This window comes from Myxocyprinus asiaticus, chromosome 15, assembly GCF_019703515.2.
Source record: "Myxocyprinus asiaticus isolate MX2 ecotype Aquarium Trade chromosome 15, UBuf_Myxa_2, whole genome shotgun sequence".
Taxonomy (NCBI): domain Eukaryota; kingdom Metazoa; phylum Chordata; class Actinopteri; order Cypriniformes; family Catostomidae; genus Myxocyprinus; species Myxocyprinus asiaticus.
In genome coordinates this window covers 33,793,978-33,814,435 of record NC_059358.1, presented here as the reverse complement: position 1 = coordinate 33,814,435, position 20,458 = coordinate 33,793,978, and the positions used below count along the sequence as shown (strand labels likewise).

The following is a 20,458-nucleotide window of genomic DNA, read 5'->3' as shown; positions in this document are numbered from 1 at the left end:
TCTAAACTTGTATTGAACCTGGGATATTCTTTTAATGCAGTATCTAAAATTACTTCACAATAAAAAAAAAAAAATGTAAAAAATAAATAAAAATGTTTTCTCTAAAATATTCTTGGATATTTGGTTTCAAGCATTTTGGATTGGTTTATTATTCTAGTGAAATAATTATTGTGGAAATACTCACTTGTAGCTATTTCTGTTTATTTTTTATTTTAAATTGTATTTATTTATTTGTTGTTATGGCTAACTTATGTGTCATTTCCCCTTTATGAATCATAGTGGAAAAAGTAAAGATTATGATTTGAATAAGCAAGCTGTTATTCATAAATGCAAGTGTATAACGTTGTGTCTACAAATTAATGCAGTTTTTAACAATATTTCACAATAAAATTATGTTTTCTGTAAAGTATTATTGAATATTTGGCTTAAAATAATTTAAATTAGTTTATTAATCTAAATATGTATTTCTAGTTAAATAAATATTGTGGAAATTCTTGTTGCGATTTCTTTGTTTCTTTAATTTTTAAATTATATTTATTTATTTTTAGTTAGGCTAACGTTTAATGATTAGTCCCCTTATGAATCAAAAGGGCAAACATTAAGATAATGATTTGGAAAAACAAGGTTTTATTTATAATTGCAAATGTAGTAGCAGTATTTAAAATTTTAAATTACACCACAATAAAATCATGTTTTATGTAAAATATTATTAGATATTTAGCGTATTTTTTAATTGTTTCTTAGTGTAGTTTTTATTTCTTTTTTGATAAATATTATTGAAACACTGTCGTGTAGCTATTACTGTTTTTTATTTTTTTATTTATTTATATATATATATATATATATATATATATACATAAAGTGTGTGTGTTTGTGTGTGTGTGTATGTGTGTGTGTGTGTGTGTGTGTGTACGGTTCATTGGGGGAAATAGAATAAAGAATAAAGGAAAAATAAGCTTTTGATATTGTTTTTGAGTTTGAAAATCCACATGCGCATGTTCTCAAAGCGGCCGCAGGGTGTCGCTCTCCCCATATATGACATGCCACTCAAACGTGCCCACAGTGGACACTCCTGAGATGCTGAGACTATACCACATCCTCACATCGCCTCTAGAGTGCATTAGTATTGGTAAAATTAAAGGTAAATTAATATCTCCGCTGCAGTCTTGGAGGTCTGATGGTATGACGCCTCTTGTGAGTCATTGCAACATCAAACCGACGCTACACTAATGATTTCACAGCTCCTGAGCACATCATCGTCTCTCCCTCCGGCGAGCGAGCGCACAATGAATGAAGGAACGAGGCAAGTGATGCTGCGCTGGGGATATTTCTAAAGGCTTTTGTCCTGGCTGTATTCCCTTTACGATAACAATTTGGCGTTAAGATGTTCCCATCGTGCTATTCTAAGCCCAAGAATGGGTCTCAGTTTAAGATGTCTTACACCAAAGTGATTTTTGGGGTGTTGGTGGTGTATGTCCTCCATACGTGCTGGGCCATATACGGCTTCATTCACACCAAACCCTGTGACAGCACCATAGGTGACAACTGCGTGACATCTTACCTCACTGTCAAGCCTCGACTGCAGGTGAGAGTACAGGAACAGCTCAACTGCTTTAATGGGATGAAATGTATTGGGAAATAATGTTTTGGCATGTAATGTGAAAATGTCTCTTATGAAATCAACAGCTCAGCATCTATTCTGCTCTGGACCTCAGTGATGAGGCTGGACACAACCTTTTGTTCAAACTGGACAGATTTGACATTAACTCAACGTTTGAAAGGCAAGTCGACCATTTCGTGATTTGTTAGATTTGTTGCATTAATAATTTCAGACATCAGTAACATGAAATGTGGTGAAACAGTTACTTTGATAGTTTTTTCTCTATTTTGATGTTGAACATTCCTACATAAAATGTTCTGACATCAATTAATTCTAAATCAAAATTAGCCCTAAATGTCGCATCATATGAAATTCATTGCAATTATTTGAGTGTTTTAGGTCTCTCTTACAAAACGTAATGTATTACTATGTTTTTGGAAAGGTACCGTGGTAATGCATTGGTATTATTTAAAGGGATAGTTCACCCAAAAATGAAAATTCTCTCATCATTCACTCACCCTCATGCCATCCCAGATGTGTATGACTTTCTATCAAAGATCTTTAGAAGAACATCTCAGCTCTGTAGGTAAATTTCCACATTCACTTCCACATTCTTCTTCTTTTGTTCGTGCATATCGCCACCTACTGGGCAGGGAGGAGAATTTATAGTAAAAAAAATCGGCTTAAATATTGATCTGTTTCTCATCCACACCTATCATATCACTTCAGAAGACATGGATTTAACCACTCGATTCTTATGGATTGCTTTTATGCTGAAAGTGCTGGTCACCATTCACGTGCATTGTATGGACCTACAGAGCTGAAATATTCATCTAAAAATCTGTGAGTAAATGATGAGAGCATTGTCATTTTTGAGGTGAACTATCCCTTTAAAGTATCTTGGATTATCTTGAGAACACCACGATATGAATATGACAATCATTCAGTACCATGTACAAGTGGCCCCAACAGTATTTGTACGTTAAAGCACCACTTTAAAATGTGTGTGTCTTTACATTAGAAAGCAAAATATCAAACCAAGTAGCATTAATTTTAAAGAAAGATTGCAAAATTCACTTTCAAAGAAAACATGTTAGATTTAAATCATAAAAAAATAGATGCATGAATACTGTTCAAAATTGACAACAAGTGTTTAGACATTTTCTGGTTGTCAAATCTAAGTTGAACAGAGTTTGTTATGAACTAAATCTGTGTGAACTTGAGGGGAAGTTCATACATAAAACTTTATACATCCACTAAAAAGGACTTTAAAACCAGTTGGTTAAAAGTAAAAGCAAAAAATATCTAGAAAAGCGAAGAGTTAGTTTTGAGTAAACATCTAGCATACTTTTTTTTGTACATGTAAATACTGAAAATACATTGCATGGTTGCTCAAATAGCAGTTCGTGTTGAATAAATCAAGTATATTGTTGTGTTGTGATTATAGAAAGGTGAGTGTCACACTTCCTAAGATGACTCATAATAATGGGACAGTCCATGCTGTAGTGTTTGTACACAAGAGTGGAGTTTTACCTTGGAAAGACAGTAGACATGTGCGGCTTGTGACCCGTCTCACCTCTCAGATGATCCCACTTCAGTCTGCTGGCACCACAACTAAAGACACCCCTGAGGTATGGACCCTTTACACATTTCCAGCTTTGGACAGCAGAAGTAAACTATAGTGGGGTAAACTTCTATAGAAGTAAATGGCAGACCATAGCAAATATATATTCCCATTTGCTCCAACAGCAAAAGAGAAATCCACTCTTTATTTTCATGACTTTCCAAAAGAGGGTGGAAACAAAATAAAAAATAAGAGAGATAGATTATGGCAGTCAGAAAAAAGAAAAGTGCCAAATTTACTGTCACTCCAGCAGTTTTTTTTTTTTTAATGTTAGGGTAAAATATTACACAGTATAGTGGCATAAATGTACATTTAACTATGTAAGTCACCATCATTAATGAGCTGTTCAGCCATTACGTCAATTTGTAGGCCAACCTGGAAGACTAATTTGCCATGTGTTCCCTCTAGAATTTCTAACGTTTTTCTTAGGATGGTAGTTTTGGATTTACTATTAAAATTAGGTCTGGAGTCATTTTAACCACAGAGCTTACTTTGCTCCTAAATGAAAAACTGCCATTATAAAAACCCAATGGAAATTCCAGAGGGAACCAATTGGCTGTGTCTCGTTTGGAAGGCTGCATGCTAGGTAGGACGCGTCCTTTGAAGGCTGCAATATACGAGTGTCCTCCTTTAAACAAGCCTCGCTTAAACGAGACAGCCTTCGTAGGACAAACGGAAACGTAACGTAACATGGTTGCTATGACAGCACGCCACTCTTTAACAAGCGCAAGCACTTTGAGTGAGAAGGGAACAAAGTCCCTTTAGAAGGGAATGTATGTGGTACATTTTAGGAGTTATAATGATGTAAAGAGAAAGGAAAATAGATTTTAAAGGTGTACTTTTAGTCTAATGCTTTATTTTAATTATATATTAATATAATTATACATTTTATATACTCTGCACCTACTGAGGTACTTCAACTTGGGAATTAACATTCCTTGCATTTGAACATCACATTTATGGGCAAATTGGCATAATTTTGTTTAGACATTTCTGTTTAAGCAAAGAATTGTAGGTTGTGAGTGCCCACGAAGGATACACCTCATGCATCCTCCAAATTCCAGTGAAAGAAGGTCGCATTTGAAGGCTGCATTCGAAGTGTCCTACTCGCTTTTATGAAACGAGACAGCCTTGATGACGTATGCGGCCGACAAATGCGACCTCCGGAGGACGCATCCTTCCAAACGAGACACAGCCATTGTCAGAAATGCTAATTGTCTTCTTGGTTTTAGGATTACAACTTGAACAGCTCTATTGTATCAGGGCAAGTGCAAAACACTGGCATGACCCAATCTTAAAGTGCAGACTCAAGGCTCTGCTGGTTCAAGAATGGTTACACTAATCAGGAACAAAATAAATCTTGAGCTCTTTATATATAAATGAAGTTCCAAACATAAGTTTGGGAACAACTTGTGCATCTAGGCCTGCCAATCATATCCCAAGGATAAATAAGCATCTGCTTCCGTACTGGTGATGATTCTTGTGGCATCCCTCCACCTTTATATTTCACATATACAAATTATTATTTCAGAACTGTCTTTCTTTTGATCTCTGAGCTCAAGCCCAGTCCTGTGCTCGAGCCCCTGTAATGGACAGCATGCCAAATCTGTTTAGTGCTCCAGGACTATATGAAACAGTTCACTCGTGAAATTCTTTATATATAAAAATAAACCTAGTCTCATAGAATGAACATTACTACAACCAAACTTTTAGCAAAATTACTTTTACATGCCGAATTCTACGTTTCGTGGCAGTTTACTGGTGAAATGAACACTAGGTGCTACAACAACTGTGTCTTATTTACTTTCACACAAATCATGACTACAACGACTGCTTATGATTTTATAAACACGTATTATAAATACTTTTACTCACACACTGCGATATTATGATATCGAAACACTTTTACTATAATGCATCATTTGAAAAAAAATATATTTTAACATTTATATTACAGACTCACCTACATTTAAACTTATTCCAGTGTGATTTGCTTCCGTGGTAGCTCACCTTATAAAGTGTTGGATATTCGACTCGGAAGTCCATGGTTCGAGACCAGCCATGCATTTAAGCTGACACATTAGACAAAAGTGTCATAAAAGCCACATGAAATGTATGGTTGCTTTAGAAAATTAGATTTTCATGTCGTAGTTGCTTTTAGGGCACTATCAGTTAGGTTTAGCTGTTGGTTTTGGGTAAGGATTGCTGTTTTTATTTACCTCTCATTTGATTTTAGATCACTATTGGTTAGGTTTAGGATAAAGTTTTAGGTTAAGGTGGTACGTTTTACTCATTAAAACCTCCATCTAATATTCACCTTAAAAACCTCGTCTGATTACAACATCATTTCACTCCCTTTTAGCGCCCCTCACTGGACATTTCACTGGGAAACTGCAGAAATGTGTAATAAGGCACGCAATTTCGTTTTGCAAAAATATTGCAAATGTCACGTAAATGTTGCCACGTCAATGTTGCCATGGTCATGTAAAGTTCATGAGATCAGGCTGATAAAAACTGTGTTCATATGACTTTACCTTGATTTGGGTATAGAGACAGGCATTGTTTGCTTTAATATTATGAAGGCACTATAATGTAACATTATAATGTACTGTGGAGAGTCACGTGACGCCATGCGAGGAGCGGACGTGTAAACGGCGAGCTCTGCGCACTTGGCTAGATTTTTATTATTTTTATGTTATAAACCGGTGAGATTCAATACACCCTGCTACATACCTGTTCTATGAAGTCAACATGGCAAAGAATTCAAAATCCAGCGGCAACTGGCGAGCATGTCTGAGATGCTGACGAAAGTTGTTGCTGACTTAGAGGATCTTGCTGTAATATGTTAATTGATTACTGTGATGAAATGAAATTCTCTGTGTTGGTTACAAGAATCAGGGATGTCGAGTGGTGGATCGATTATCTGGAGTCATCGGAGAGGGAATTAGCTGCTAATCCGCTAGCAATCAAAACAGACTTGGAACGTGTTTTGAAAAAACTAGAGGATTTGGAGAATCGTAGCCGGCAAAATAACGTCCGGATTGTTGGAATTCCTAAGCATGAGGAGGGCCAAGATATGGTGAAATTCCTAGATGAGCTCTTCCCGAGTCTGCTCGGCATAATAGGCCATAAGCTGGAAATCGAGCAAGCTCACAGAGCCCTGGCTCGGTGATCCACTGAGAGAGAAAGGCCCTGAACAATTCTGGCCAAATTTCTGAGATCATCCGAGAAAGATCTCGTGTTACACGAGGCGAGGCGCAAAGGAAAGCTTTCTTGAAAGAATCACAACATCTTCTTGTTCCCGGACTTTGCGAATTCGACAAGAGAGAAACGTGATCGATTCAAGGAATGTGAGAAACTCTTACATCAACGGAAGGTCGCTTTTGCTCTGATGTTCCCGGCCAAATTGAGAATAGATACTAAGGATGGCCGCAAAGTATTTACATGTCCCCAGCAAGTATTGTCTTTCATAGAGGCAATGGGGTGATTAAGCCATTTGATATTTCTCATGTGACCCCCGAGTGAGCTGTCTCGCTGTACATACACTTGGCTGTCCGAGGAAACTGAGCGCCTTTTTTGTTTCTTTTTGTGCTGGTTCCGCCTAGTGGCTGGAGTTTGTTTTGTGGAATAACGCTCCTTTGGGACAGTTGTGGATGAATCTGCTCGTTCTTTGTACTTGTACCTCCTATTGGCTGGAGTTCGTTTTGTGGAGTATTGGAAAGATTACGTCATCTGCTGCACTCATGAATAGCCGGCTCACTGAACATTCATTTTACTGCACAAGGATACTGAACGGATTTTTTTTTTTTTTTGTGCTGGTTCCTCTAGAGGCTGGAGCCTGTTTTGTGGAGGATCACACCTTTGAGACAGTTCTGTGAATGAATCTACACATTCTTAGTGTTTATTCTGCATACTGGAGTATATTTTACAGAGTATTTTCTGTTATGTAATTTTGTCTTACAAAAGTTGTATAGAAGCACCGGACTTGAGCAATCCGACGGCAAAGTTGTCGCGGGGACTCTCGTAGGCGTACATGGACTTTTTGAGTTTTGAGGGCTGGGCGCTGGTTAGCGCTGTCATGCGCGGGGTTAATGTGCACATTTTTCTTTTTCTGTTTGTTTGGTTGTGGGGGAAGTTTGGGGTTTGATTGTTTCACTAATGGGGAATGTGGTCTTTATAATCTTGTTTTTGACACACAATCTATGTTTTCTAATATGTCAAAATGTCAAGCGTTAATATGAATGGATTATCTTTCTCCATGTGGAATGTGAATGGGTTGGGGCACCCCATAAAAAGAAGGAAGGTTATTTATTTTCTTAAACGTAAGAAATATGATATAGTGTTTCTTCAAGAAACGCACCTTTCCCCGCAGGAAGCTGAAAATTTTTTGAAGATTTGGGGTGGACATGTTTTCTTTATTGCTAGCTCAAGTAAGAGCAGGGGAGTCATTACATTGATAAGTAAACATCTACAAATCAAATGTCTGATGATCAGGGCTTTTTTATAGATCTTGAAGGGATGTTGCAAGCTGCTGGCACCCCTCATGATATAATATTGGGAGAAGACTTTAATCTATTGATGGATTCAGTACTTGATCATAGTGAACGAAAAATGTGTAAACCCCCTAGAGCAACATTGATGATTGTGTAAAAATCTTGGTCTTGTAGGTATTTGGTGACTTTTGAACCCATCTGGTAGAGACTATTCATTTTTTCATCAGTCCATAAGATTTATTCTAGAATAGATTTTTTTTTTTTATTATTATATCTAAGTCCTTCATTTCATCAGTTGTTGATTTCTCAATTGGAAAACTCGCCCTGGTGAGTTTAGAGGTGTTGCCACATATGGAGAAAAAGAAATCATATAGTTGCACTTTAATGTATCCCTTTTTCAAAATCCTGATTTCCAACAAATGTTAATGGCTAAAATCAATGTTTATATGGAGACCAACTGGTCCTTAGTATCCTCTGTGGGCATGGCTTGGGAGGCACTTAAGGCAGTTACAGTATGCCTCATACATCAAAAAATCCAAAGCACGAGAACTCGTGGAGTTGGAAGGGAATATTAAAAGTGCCGAGGCAGAGCTGAAGCGCCTAATGTCATCTGATGGCCTCAGAGAATTGACCCGATTGAAATACAGATATAATACTATTTTGTCACGGAAAGTGGAGTTTTGGTTATTCAGGGCAAGACAGTCATATTTTGAGTCAGGAGACAAAGTAGGAAAACTTTTGGCTAGATATATAACGCAGAGAGAGTCTTTTTCTACTATTCCCTGAAATCTGCTGGTGGTGAAATATTTACCTTGGCCACTGATATTAATAATGCTTTTAAAGAGTTCTATCTTGATCTTTATAGTTCCACATCTTCATCTACTGATGAAGATATTAGAAACTTTGTGGAACCTCTAAAACTCCCTAAATTGACAAATGAGCAAAAAAATTATCTTGATTCTGAGATAACCTTGGAGGAGCTTGACGAGTTAATTAAAGCCCTGCCTACAGGCAAGGCTCTGGGGCCAGATGGCTTTGTCGCTAAATTTTTTAGATGTTATGCTACAGAACTGGCTCCACTTTTGATAGAAGTTTACACAGAATCATTAAAGACTGGAAAGCTTCAGCCAACCATGACATAAGCCCGGATTAGTCTGATACTTAAAAAGGACAAAGATCCAAGTGAGTGTAAGAGTTACCGTCCAATTTCCCTAATCCAGCTAGACATTAAAATATTGTCAAAAATTTTGGCAAATCGATTAAGTAAAGTTATGACATCTCTTATACATATAGATCAGGTGGGATCTATACATTAGACCTTCCAATGGCCCAAACAGGGCATTAAGTATTTGGGTATTTTATTCCCTGCAAATTCGTCTGATTTAGTTATAGTTAATTTAGACCCTTTAATAAAAAGGTTTTCGAGCGATGTGGGCAGGTGGGCTCCATTACATTTATTGATGATTGGGAAGGTTAATGTTATTAAAATTAACTGTATTCCAAAATTCAACTACCTGCTACAGTCACTCTCTATAGATGTCCCCTTCTCTTATTTCAAGCAATTTGAGAGCATAGCGATGTCTTTCATTTGGAATGGTAAGCGTCCCAGATTACATTTCCGTAAACTGCATAGGCCGATTGACAAAGGTAGGCTAGACCTACCCATTCTAAACAACTATCTAGAGACGCAAGGGTGTGCCTTATGCAATTCAAGATTTTACATTGGTTCTATTTGACCCCCTCTAGATTGTATAGGCTTGGTCTTAAAGACACACCCACTTGTTGGAGATGCCAATCAGAGGATGGAGACATAACCCATGTCTTTTGGGGGTGTGTTGAGGTTCAGGAGTTTTGGTTAAAGGTTCAGAGTCTGGTGTGCGATGTATTAGGCACTTGGGTATCATTTTGCCCCAGACTCTGTATTTTGGGCAATGGGGCGGTCATCAACATGGAAAACAGACACCTAAAGAGTTGGGTCTTAACCAGTGTCATGATCACCAGACAGATAAATTTAAGGGGCTGGAGGTCGGCTGGAACACCCTCTTTTCAGGAGTGGTGCTTGGAGATGGGAAGGGTGGCGGCCCTTGAGGAGGGGTCGTTTAGTAGAATGGGGAAGTAAAATGGGTTCGTGAAAAAATGGGCCGGGTATATATCATTTATGGATGGGTGATTATTTTTATAATATTTTTTATTTGTTTATTTATTTATTTATTTATTTATTTATTTATTTGTGTGTGTGTGTCTTTGTAATTTGTGACCACTGGTATGTTGTTGGGGCCAGGGTGGGGTTGGGGATTGGGAGGGGTAATAGTGGGGATTAAGATTGATTCTGTGTATATATGTTTTGTTTTTCTGTGTTTATTTATGACAATCAATAAAAATTGTTAATCTGAAAAAACATTATAATGTACTGTTAAGATTAGCTAACTCTTGTCAGGAACTCAAAACCTGCACTCAAAACGTTTGATCCTGCTCTCCTGTTTGTATGTACTTAACTACTTTTCACTACACTATAAGCTTCCATATCAGTCCATACAAATGCAATGTGATAGATATGGAGGGACAATTAAATGTGTACATTTTCCTGTTTTGTCTGCTTTCTAAAGACGCTAGAGAAGAAGCAGATTGTTTCATACTGGAGATCGCAACTCACCTTGAACTTAATGAATGAGGACTTCACATTCAGCAGTGCTGCAGTGCCAAGCGACCTGCACCGCTATATGAAAATGTGAGTTCTTTAAACCAGTTCAGATATAAGTGACAATAATATAAGTTACAGAGTTACATAAGTACTATTGTTCCAAAGTTCACTGGTATTAAACTGAAAAAGATCTGATAACATGTGAGTATAATACCTCCGATGTAGAAAACGTACAACATTTTTCAATTTAATTATTTCCTCAGAGTTGAAGTTGGAAAAAAGGAAAAAAGGAAATTGTATCTGCCGCTTTTGCTGGTCGATGAACTAAGAACACGAATGAAGGACTTAATAGTATGTATATTTTTTCAATCATGGCAGTTTTGAGATGCTGTGTTACATTTTTATATGCATTTGATGTATGAATGCACTTTAACATGTTATAAATTACACAGGAGATAAACAGCACCACAAAAGCTGTCCCACTGACAATATCATATGCTACCATTACCTTACGCAAATTTAGAATATGGATCCACATACAAGGTGTCATATACTCACTCAAACATTTTGGTGAGTGACACAACAGCATTGCATGTATCAAATAAGGCAGTAATTCATTGACTAGATTCTCAAGTTTAATATTTAATTCAGTTCTAATCAAATGAACGTTTTTCTACACTTTTTTTCTCTTACAGGATTTTCAGAGAAGAACCTTGATGAAATTAAATCCATGTTTGTTGATAGCGGGCTGCATGTCTTGGCTTTGTCTGTTCTCGTGCCTGCATTCCATGTAAAATGTTTTTTGAAACCGCGATTTGTGTGCTTATTATTCTTAATGTGTATGCATCTATACAAAAAACATATTACTATTAGAATACTTTATTTTGCAGCTTTCATTTGAAGTCTTTGCCTTCAAGAATGACATAAAGTTCTGGCGAGAGAAGAAGAGTTTAGCAGGCATTTCTAAGAGATCAGGTACATTATAAATTCTGTACCTGCTGTATGTTAAAGTGTCTCATATAGGAAAAAGTGTCAAGCTATTAACACATGCTTCTCTGTGTCTCCGCAGTTCTTTGGAGATGTTTTAGCACCATAGTAATATTCCTCCATCTACTAGAAGAGAAATCTAGCTGGCTCATTCTACTGCCCAGTGGGATTGCAGCTCTGATTGAGGTACAAAAATAGTTTTAATGTTCTCATTTTGAACTGCTAGCAATTAACTTCAAATTTGTTAAATATGAATTATCCTCCTGTATTATTTGTTCTTGTAAAAAAAAAAATTATACCTCTTAACTTTGTAGTTATGGAAAGTCAATAAGGTCATAGCACTTTCACCTAAATTACATGTAAGTATTTATTACTTATTCTCAGTAATAATAGTGTGACATTTCTGAGAATTGTTACATGTCTTACTCATTCTGAGTTGTTTCCTTGAAGGTTGAAAGAATGGATGATTTTGAGCGAGCAACAGAAGAGTATGATTCTAAGGTAAAACCTGTAATACATAATTAGGTGCCAAATATTTGTTTGCCTTGCTGTTGAACTCATTATAACCCATCCAGGGGTGCTTTAAAATATTTCATCTCATCCTTTGACTCGGTTTTCTGGTTGTATGAGGATATGTGTGAGCGACCGATCAAGTTGTTTAAGAAGTTTCACCTGGATATTGTCTTCACTTTTACAGGCTATGAAGTTCTTGTCATATCTGATTTATCCGTTGTGTATCAGTGGGGCTGTATACTCATACTTATATCTCCAAAATAAAAGGTAACATTTAATAATCAACTATAATTTCATTATGGTTGCTTATTCTTTTGTTAATTATTCTCATTTAATGTCAACATATAAATGTATTTGTGTATTATTTTTTTGTGTACTCTCAATAGTTGGTACTCTTGGATAACCAATGGCCTTATTAGTGGTAAGAGCTGAAATATGCATGTTAACAACAGTACTGTGAACTGTTTTCTAAATGAAAACTTATTTACTTAGAAATTAAGTCAAATAATAGTTTCTAATTTCTTTTAACATTCAGGTGTTTATGCTTTTGGATTTCTATCGATGGTCCCTCAGCTGTTCATCAATTACAAGGTTTGTTTATTGACCAGCCATCAAAATATAGCTCAGCCACAGTTCAGTCATGACAACCCTCAGAATGATTTAGCATATTAATGTGGGTATGACGTGTTGATAGGATTTGGTCTTGGCAGACTCGACCTGCTACTCTGCTGCTGCTGCTTTAGAGCAAGTACTGAAACTTGCTATTGCTAGAACATACACAGACGCATTGAGTTAAGCATGTGGAAATGTTGCTGCTGCACCATTAGAAATAAATACAATCCCCCAACAAAGCAGGAAAGCTGCACAAACACAATGCATGACACAAACCCCCAGCAATGCAGATCTACTGCCAAGACTCACAGTATGTACTGCTGGTGCACTGAAGATCCTTATGCATCGAGTGTTTACTAGCTAAGTGTGGCTGGGCCAGCTTGGCTGAATGGCGTAACACTAATGAACTGAATAGCTATGTGTGCCTTGGTCAGCTTGGCCAAATGGCTTAAACAGGCAAGCCAAGAGTGACAACTAGTGACAGCCTAGCTATATATGTAATGATTTAAACTAATGATCTAAGATAGCTATGTGTGGTAGTGCCAGATTTGGCTAAGGCTTACCTTGTTAAAAATGTGCTTCCATGTGTCATAGCAAAAAAAAAAAAAATTTGCTGACAGAAGAAACCCCAGCAACCTCATGAGCAAATAGCATTTTCAGAGAAAAACTTTTGCAGCGCTGCAGTGAAACTGTCTTATGTGCAAAACTGAGCAATTTAACCAGGGCCGTAACTGCAATATACAAGTCCAGCCACCACCCCCCCCATAATCAGATATGGCCAGATTGTCCCCCCAATAATTGATATCCTTGTTGTGTTCTGCTGCAGTCTATGATGCATCATGTCTAGTTGTCATTAAGCTGTTGCAGGAATAACATAAAGGTTTAAAAAAGTTAAATGTTTAGCATGCTCACATGTCTACATGTACAACTACATGTCAAAGGGCCTATCAGTTTACACCACGAGAGCTGATTGGCTCAAAACATCACATATCAAAGTGTATAGAGTTTCATTTCATCTTTTTTCTGTGCTGTTTCTTCAGAATCCTCCTCATTGTCATTTTCTTTTCTCCACAGTTAAAATCAGTGGCTCACCTACAGATGTCCATCTTAATGTATAAGGTATGTTAAAGGGGTCGTTTAATGAGAACTTAGAGTGAGGTAAGTTACTTCACATCAAACACACTTTAACACTAAACACATTCAACTACATTCGACAATCCAGCAAAGAACATGACACACAAGGGGATTAAAATAGGCAGGAACAAACAAGGGTCAGGTACCGCTCGCTAGCTGAGAGTTGGCATGATCAGCGTTCCCATGGAAACAATCAGAGTTTCCATGGAAATGCTGATTCCACGTGGCAGCGGCACCTGAAACACATGAGGGAGAAAATATCAACACAATTGGAACAAAACAAACTGAACATGGAGCATGAGTGTCCGGATCCCAACACAGACCGTCACCAAAAAATACAGGAAGTCAGGATCCAGACACCATGCTCCAGACATGAAACAAGACCAACTGAACAAGACCTAACTCACACCCGGACCCGTGCGCTCAACACAAAGACAGGACACGAAACACAAGACAGAACATGGGGCGATGATGTCACGGTCCCATCAGACAAAACCCCAACCTGACAAGGTGGCAGGACCATGACATTACCATCAAACAAAAAACAAGACAAGCAAAATGAGCATTAACAAAGGACAGAAAACACAACAGAAAGGGAGGGAAGGGAGGGAAACCAGGGAGGGTGTTTAAGTAAAGGGGTGTGGTCTAGAGGTCTGGGAGGAAGCCTTAGGGCAGAGGTGGAAGGTCTGGGTGGCGGCCGCTGGACAGGGGGCAGAGGACTGGGCGGCAGCTGCTGGACAAGGGTCAAAGGACTGGGTGGTGGCCGCTGGACAGGGTTCAGGAGGGAGCCGCTCAGGGGGCGAAGCCATGGTAAGCCCAGGTGCGGGCGCTGGCTGTGGCAGGAGAATGGCCTCTGTGTCCATGGGCGCTGGCTGCGGCAGGAGAACGGCCTCTGTGTCCGTGGACACTGGCCGCGACAGGGGAACGGCCTCCACAGCTGTGAGCACTGGCAGCTGCAACTGGGGAGCAGCCTTCATGGCCATGGGCACTGACAGAGACTGGGGAACGGCTTCCATGGCCATGAGCACTGGCAGCTGCAACTGGGGAGCAGACTCCGTGGCCGTGGGCACTGACAGAGACTGGGGAACAGCCTCTGTGGCTGTGAGGACCATCATGGACTGGGGAACAGCCTCTGTGGCTGTGAGGACTGGCAGGGACAGGGGAACTACCTCTGTGGCTGTGAGGATTGACATGGACTGGGGAACAGCCTCCGTGGCTGTGAGGACCGTCATGGACTGGGGAACAGCCTCTGTGGCTGTGAGGACTGGCAGAGACTGGGGAATGGCCTCCATGACCGTGAGGACCAACATGGACTAGGGAGCAGCCTCTGTGGTTGTGAGGACCGACATGGACTAGGGAGCAGCCTCCATGGCTATGAGGACCGACATGGACTGGGGAACAGCCTCTGTGGCTGTGAGGACTGGCAGGGACAGGGGAACTACATCTGTGGCTGTGAAGACCGACATGGACTGTGAAACAGCCTCTGTGGCTGTGAGCACAGGCAGTGACAGGGGAATGATCTCTGTGGTTGTGGGCACTGGCAAGGGAACAACCTCCTTGGTCGTGAGCACAAGCAGTAACAGGGAAATGACCTCCGTGGCCGTGGGCACCGACAGGGACAGGGAAACGACCTCCGTGGCCATTAGCGCTGACAGCGGCAGGAGAACGAGGTGAGCTCAGCGAACTGCAACACCATCATATCCAGAGCCCGGTTATTAGCTGAGATTTGATCCTGCTGACGTCCCAGTAAAGCTCCCAGCTGAGACAGGGCGGAGCGAAGAGTAGATTCCTCTGCTGGGTCCATCACGGCCGGATTGTTCTGTCAGAGAGCGAGAGTGAGACAAATGGACCCAAAAGCAGAGGAACAGTTCAAAGGATTTATTTACAATAAATGATAATATTAACTGTGCTGGCAAAGACTGGAGATCCCAGCACTGGCTGCAGTAGAGGGAAGGAGTCTTGTGAATGAGTGTGCGCCGTAATCACACAATGGGCAGATCTGTAAAGAGTGTGTTCGTAGACGAGTGTGTGCATTGTGGAAGTCAGGAGCAGATCCGTAGGAATCCTCCGTAGAAGCGTAGTGAGGTGCAGAGAATAACGCCCAGCAGATTTGAAGGTAAAAACATTCCCGACACATGGGCAGAGAAGAGGACTCATCCATTGAAGATTTGTGAGCGCAGAGAACAAGCATACAGCAAGCTGGAAGGTAACCACACTCCCGACACATGGGCAGAGATGAGCAACCAAACAGATACACGAGACAGGACCAACTAGGCAGAGAGGGTGAGGTAAGTTACTTCACATCAAACACACTTCAGCAGTAAACACTTTCAACTACATTCAACAATCCAGCGAAGAACATGATACATGAGGGGATTAAAATAGGCAGGAACAAACTAGGGACAGGTGCCGCTCGCTAGCTGAGAGTTGGCATGATCAGCGTTCTCATGGAAACTATCAGGGTTCCCATGGAAATGCTGATTCCACGTGGCAGCGGCACCTGAAATACGTGATGAGAGAAAACGTCAAACCAATTGGAACAAAAAAAAAACAGAACATGGAGCATGAGTGTCCATATCCCGACACAGACCGACACCAAACCATACAGAAAGTCAGGATCCAGACACCATGCTCTGGACATGAAACAAGACTGACCGAAGAGCACACGGCAGTAACTCACAACTGGACCTGTGCGCTCACACAAAGAATGTACACAAAACACAAGACATGGGATGATGATGTCACGGTCCCGTCAGATAAAAACCCAGCCTGACAGAATGACAGGACCGTGACATCACCGAAGAGTGCACAGCGGTAACTCACACCTGCCCCCGTGCGCTCAACACAAAGACAGGACACGAAACACAAGACAGAACATGGGGTGATGATGTCATTGTCCCATCAGACACAAACCCAACCTGACAACGTGACAGGACCATGACACTAAACAGACCGTGTGGCACATTTCAGTGCGTGTTGTTTTGTGAATCTGTCACTATATAATGCAGGATTTATAAAGAGGTTATGGAACGATAGGGCAGTGCAAACTGCACTGAACCTCAGCCAAAAGCACACATAAATGACCCATCTAATTCTAAGGGTCAGAGAGAAGGTGGAAATATGACACTTTTTGGCACATAAAACCTTAACTTGACTAACTTTACAATGGTCCTCAGGGAAAAACGTATAACAAATGTATAAATATGACCCATTTAAATATTTTTTTTTTATATATCAAAACATGTAACTGTTTTCTTGGGTGAATACCAATTTACAATATTTTCTATGTTTTGTCAGTTTGTGCTTGGTTAGAAAGTCTTATTTAGAACACTATATAAACAGACCACTCACATCCAAAATAGATAAACAATAAGTACTACATACAACCATATCGCACTCTCCATAATATTCTCATGTAATCAGACTTGAGTCACAATGCTGGTTTACTTTTGATTCTCAGGGCTTGAACACGTTCATCAGTGATGTGTTCAGTGGAATAATAACTACCCCTGGACCCCATCAGCTGGCCTGCTTCAGAGATGATGTGGTCTTCCTCATTTACCTCTATCAGCGCAGGTGGGGAACACTTACAGTTACTGCATGTTCCATGAAATGGAGAAGTAGATAAGTCAATCATTGCCTCTTTTTTCACTGTATGGTTACTATTGTCATAAAGTCCAGTCCAATTTGCAGCTAATTCTGGGTGAGGGCAGCCCATTTAGACAGCCAGAGTAACTTGCTGTAACTCAAAATGTATTTGATCAAAATTGATGTCTCAGACCATGCAAACATTGTCAAATTTAGCGACTAGATCTTCCCCTTAGGCTTTGATTGTAGCAGTCTGGTACCTTTTAATCATGATTTTGTTTCCCTAACCAAAAAGAACTCATGCACCCTGACACCTGGAAGTTGCATAAAGACAGCCAATCAGATGAGCGCTTGCTGTTTTCAGAAAGATCCTTCCATTTTTGTTTGCAATATGCAAGGTTTATTAACATTTAAAATGTACACATTTTTATTAGTCATGGACTGACATTGCTCTTTAAATGGCCAACAGGATTTATCCTATAAGCAAATCCAGGTCTCGCAATCATGGGGCATCACTCAGGAGGAAACCCAAAGGAAAACCACATGAGGACTGAGCATTTGCTCAGCAGCCTTCTCTGAGAGCTTGCACTCTTCATGCATGCAATACAGGAGAACCACTAGGCACAATGAAAAAGGGAACTACAGTCGCCAACAGTCCTCTCCTGTGTATTCTTGTAATGAGCATGCTGACTGCTGTAAAAATTGACCGAGCTTCACTTAGGACTGCTACAGTAATTCATACTGGAACAACCCACAGCTGAAGAGAAAGGCAGAGCACAACTTCTTTGCACAGTTACACTTGTGTGTAGTATTGACTCAGGCCAACACATCAGGCCAGTGGTTCTCAACTGGTGGGTTGTGACCCAAAAATAAATTGCAGGTCTGTTCTGAAAGAGTCGTGGACACCAGGGAAAAAACAATGCTAAATGCAAATGATAATATGCAACTATTAATATAATTATGCATCATTAGGATATCAAAACAAATAGGAAAAAACACTGCTTTTATTGATGATGTCAAAGGCCATTTGGCCAATCAAACTCTATGGTATTTGGGCACAAATGCATATGCCACTTGGTAGAACCTAGCCAATTAGGCAGATGCCAAAATGGAACCATTTAAGAGAGACGGTACATTTAAGAGTCATTCAGAAACCAACATTTTAATTTTAATAGTAATACATTTTGCATGTTGGGCCTATGCAGTTTATGGTAATGGTAATATAAATACATTTTAATGTTTGATGGACATTTTTGTTAACTTTTGAATGTTATGGGCCACTTGATGTCCAAAGTAAAATCTAGTTCCTGAAGCAAAACCACTTGAGAACCACTTCACCAGACAACAAAAAGTAAAGTAAAGATTTCAAAATGTATTTTTGGTTTGCTGCTTTGCATTGGTCTTGAACAGCATCTTTAAATGTGGAAGTTCCTAATTTATCATATGCCACTGCAGCGGATGTGGGTTAACATCTATGAACTGTAAAATGAAAGTAATTTGGGTGCTGAGAAGTTTAAAACTGATTTCTTTACATGTGCTGACATGGCAAGCTTCAGTATGGTATTTATTGCTAATATTTTAAGAGTATTATTTTGTTGTGCATTATTTGGTCTTGTTTATTATGAAAGAGGTAATCTCAGAATGCCACATACCCCCATAAAAAATATTTTAGCCTTTTTTTAAGATTTAAAGGGGTCATGACATGAGGAATCAAATTTGTCTTGATCTTTTGACATATATGAGGTCACTGTACAATAAAACTTACTGTATGTTTCAGAACTCAAAACTTCCTCCTCACTGCAAAAAAAGCATTTGTTGAAACAAAGCTGCCAACATGATTCGTTTTCTACTTCCTCCACATTGTGATGTCACACTGTGATAGACATTTGCATCTGACCGCATCTACAACAACACATCAACGCTTCTTTACCTTATTACTTCCGTAGCCCTGACCAGTAGTGATGAGCAGTGAGATGGCAAAGAGAGAGCAGGTCAGTCAAGAGCAGAGAGCCAATCATAACAGTGGGTGTTTACTGTCAAGAATTAAAGGAGAGGCAGCACCAAAACCGAGCGTTTCTGACAGAGGGTCATATTATAAAATATATAATAATATAAAATATATTATAATATTTTTTATTAATTTTATAATTGAACCTCAAGGAACACATACAAATAATAATAATTTAAAAAAGGCATGTCATGACCCATTTAAGCATTTAAATTTCATAACAAAATTCCATCAAATTGAACTGTGTAATTTTTAACAAAATTAATAAATATGTAGTTTTTTTATTATTATTATTTTGTTAAAGATTGGAATTTTGCTATGACATTGAAATGTGTAAATCTTAAAATTATTTTTTGAGTGAGATTTTGTAAAAAGAAAAAAAATTGGTTATATCTAGGTAATATGGTTTCACTTGTTTTTCTTTTGGGGAATTTTTTTTTTAATTAGTATTATTAAAGCTTGAAATAAGAAACTTTTTTCTTCTGGGTGTGTTTTTATTGGCTTGTTGCTACTAAAAAAATCTGAAAAACAAAACAGGAGCTGACTTTAATCTTTGTGTTACTAGTTTCACCTCAGCAGTCAGACCTTTTCATTGAGAGGGAGGGACTTGAATAGTTCACGGCTAGAATGTGACTAGTCAAACAATGACCACAATGTTGACATCAAATGAATTCAACAAACCAGCATATGGTGAGGGTTAGGTTTAGGGGTAGGGGTAGGGTTAGGGGATAGAATCTATAGTTTGTACAGTATAAAAATCATTATGTCTATGGAGAGTCCTCATAATGATAGCTGCACCAACGTGTGTGTGTGTGTTTTGTTTTTCAACATCAAGATTTTAGGTGACTGGTCACCATTTCTTTCAAGTTATTCAATTACCTTTTGCATTCATTAGTTCATTTTAAATGGTCCTGCTGTGTAACAAATGAATAAAAGTACAAATATTCCATGCAGTCTCTCAATAGGAGGTTGTAAAAGCTGCATGCATAACAATTATAAAATAATTAACCAAATGATGTTTAAAATTGTTTAAATGGACTACAGCAGCTTACCTAAAGAGTTTGATTAGCTTAACCACTCACTGAGTAATAGCAATAATCTTTAATTTTATCTAGTCATAATAAATAAAGGAGCCACTGAATTATTTCTCTTAGAATTCACTGAGTTCTTTCACTGATGTCACTATCTGTTCACACAGTGGCATGTATTCGCCCCTGACGGTTGTCATGTTAAAATGTGATAGATGGGCACATTGTGA

The 20,458-nt window shown here is 39.0% G+C and overlaps 1 protein-coding gene across 1 annotated transcript; it reads left to right on the top strand.

The window, feature by feature from the left end:
• The first annotated feature begins 1,092 nt into the window (after positions 1 to 1,092).
• Positions 1,093 to 19,645, top strand: LOC127452482 (lipid scramblase CLPTM1L-like). The gene is made up of 17 exons (XM_051717940.1): positions 1,093 to 1,585; positions 1,687 to 1,781; positions 3,048 to 3,231; positions 10,324 to 10,445; positions 10,622 to 10,709; positions 10,811 to 10,928; positions 11,054 to 11,148; positions 11,249 to 11,333; positions 11,428 to 11,531; positions 11,660 to 11,704; positions 11,796 to 11,846; positions 12,043 to 12,125; positions 12,245 to 12,279; positions 12,394 to 12,449; positions 13,545 to 13,589; positions 17,065 to 17,180; positions 17,662 to 19,645. The coding sequence occupies exons 1-17, from the start codon at positions 1,385 to 1,387 to the stop codon at positions 17,744 to 17,746; spliced, it is 1,608 nt and encodes a 535-aa protein (XP_051573900.1). The 5' UTR covers positions 1,093 to 1,384; the 3' UTR covers positions 17,747 to 19,645.
• The last annotated feature ends 813 nt before the right edge of the window (positions 19,646 to 20,458 follow it).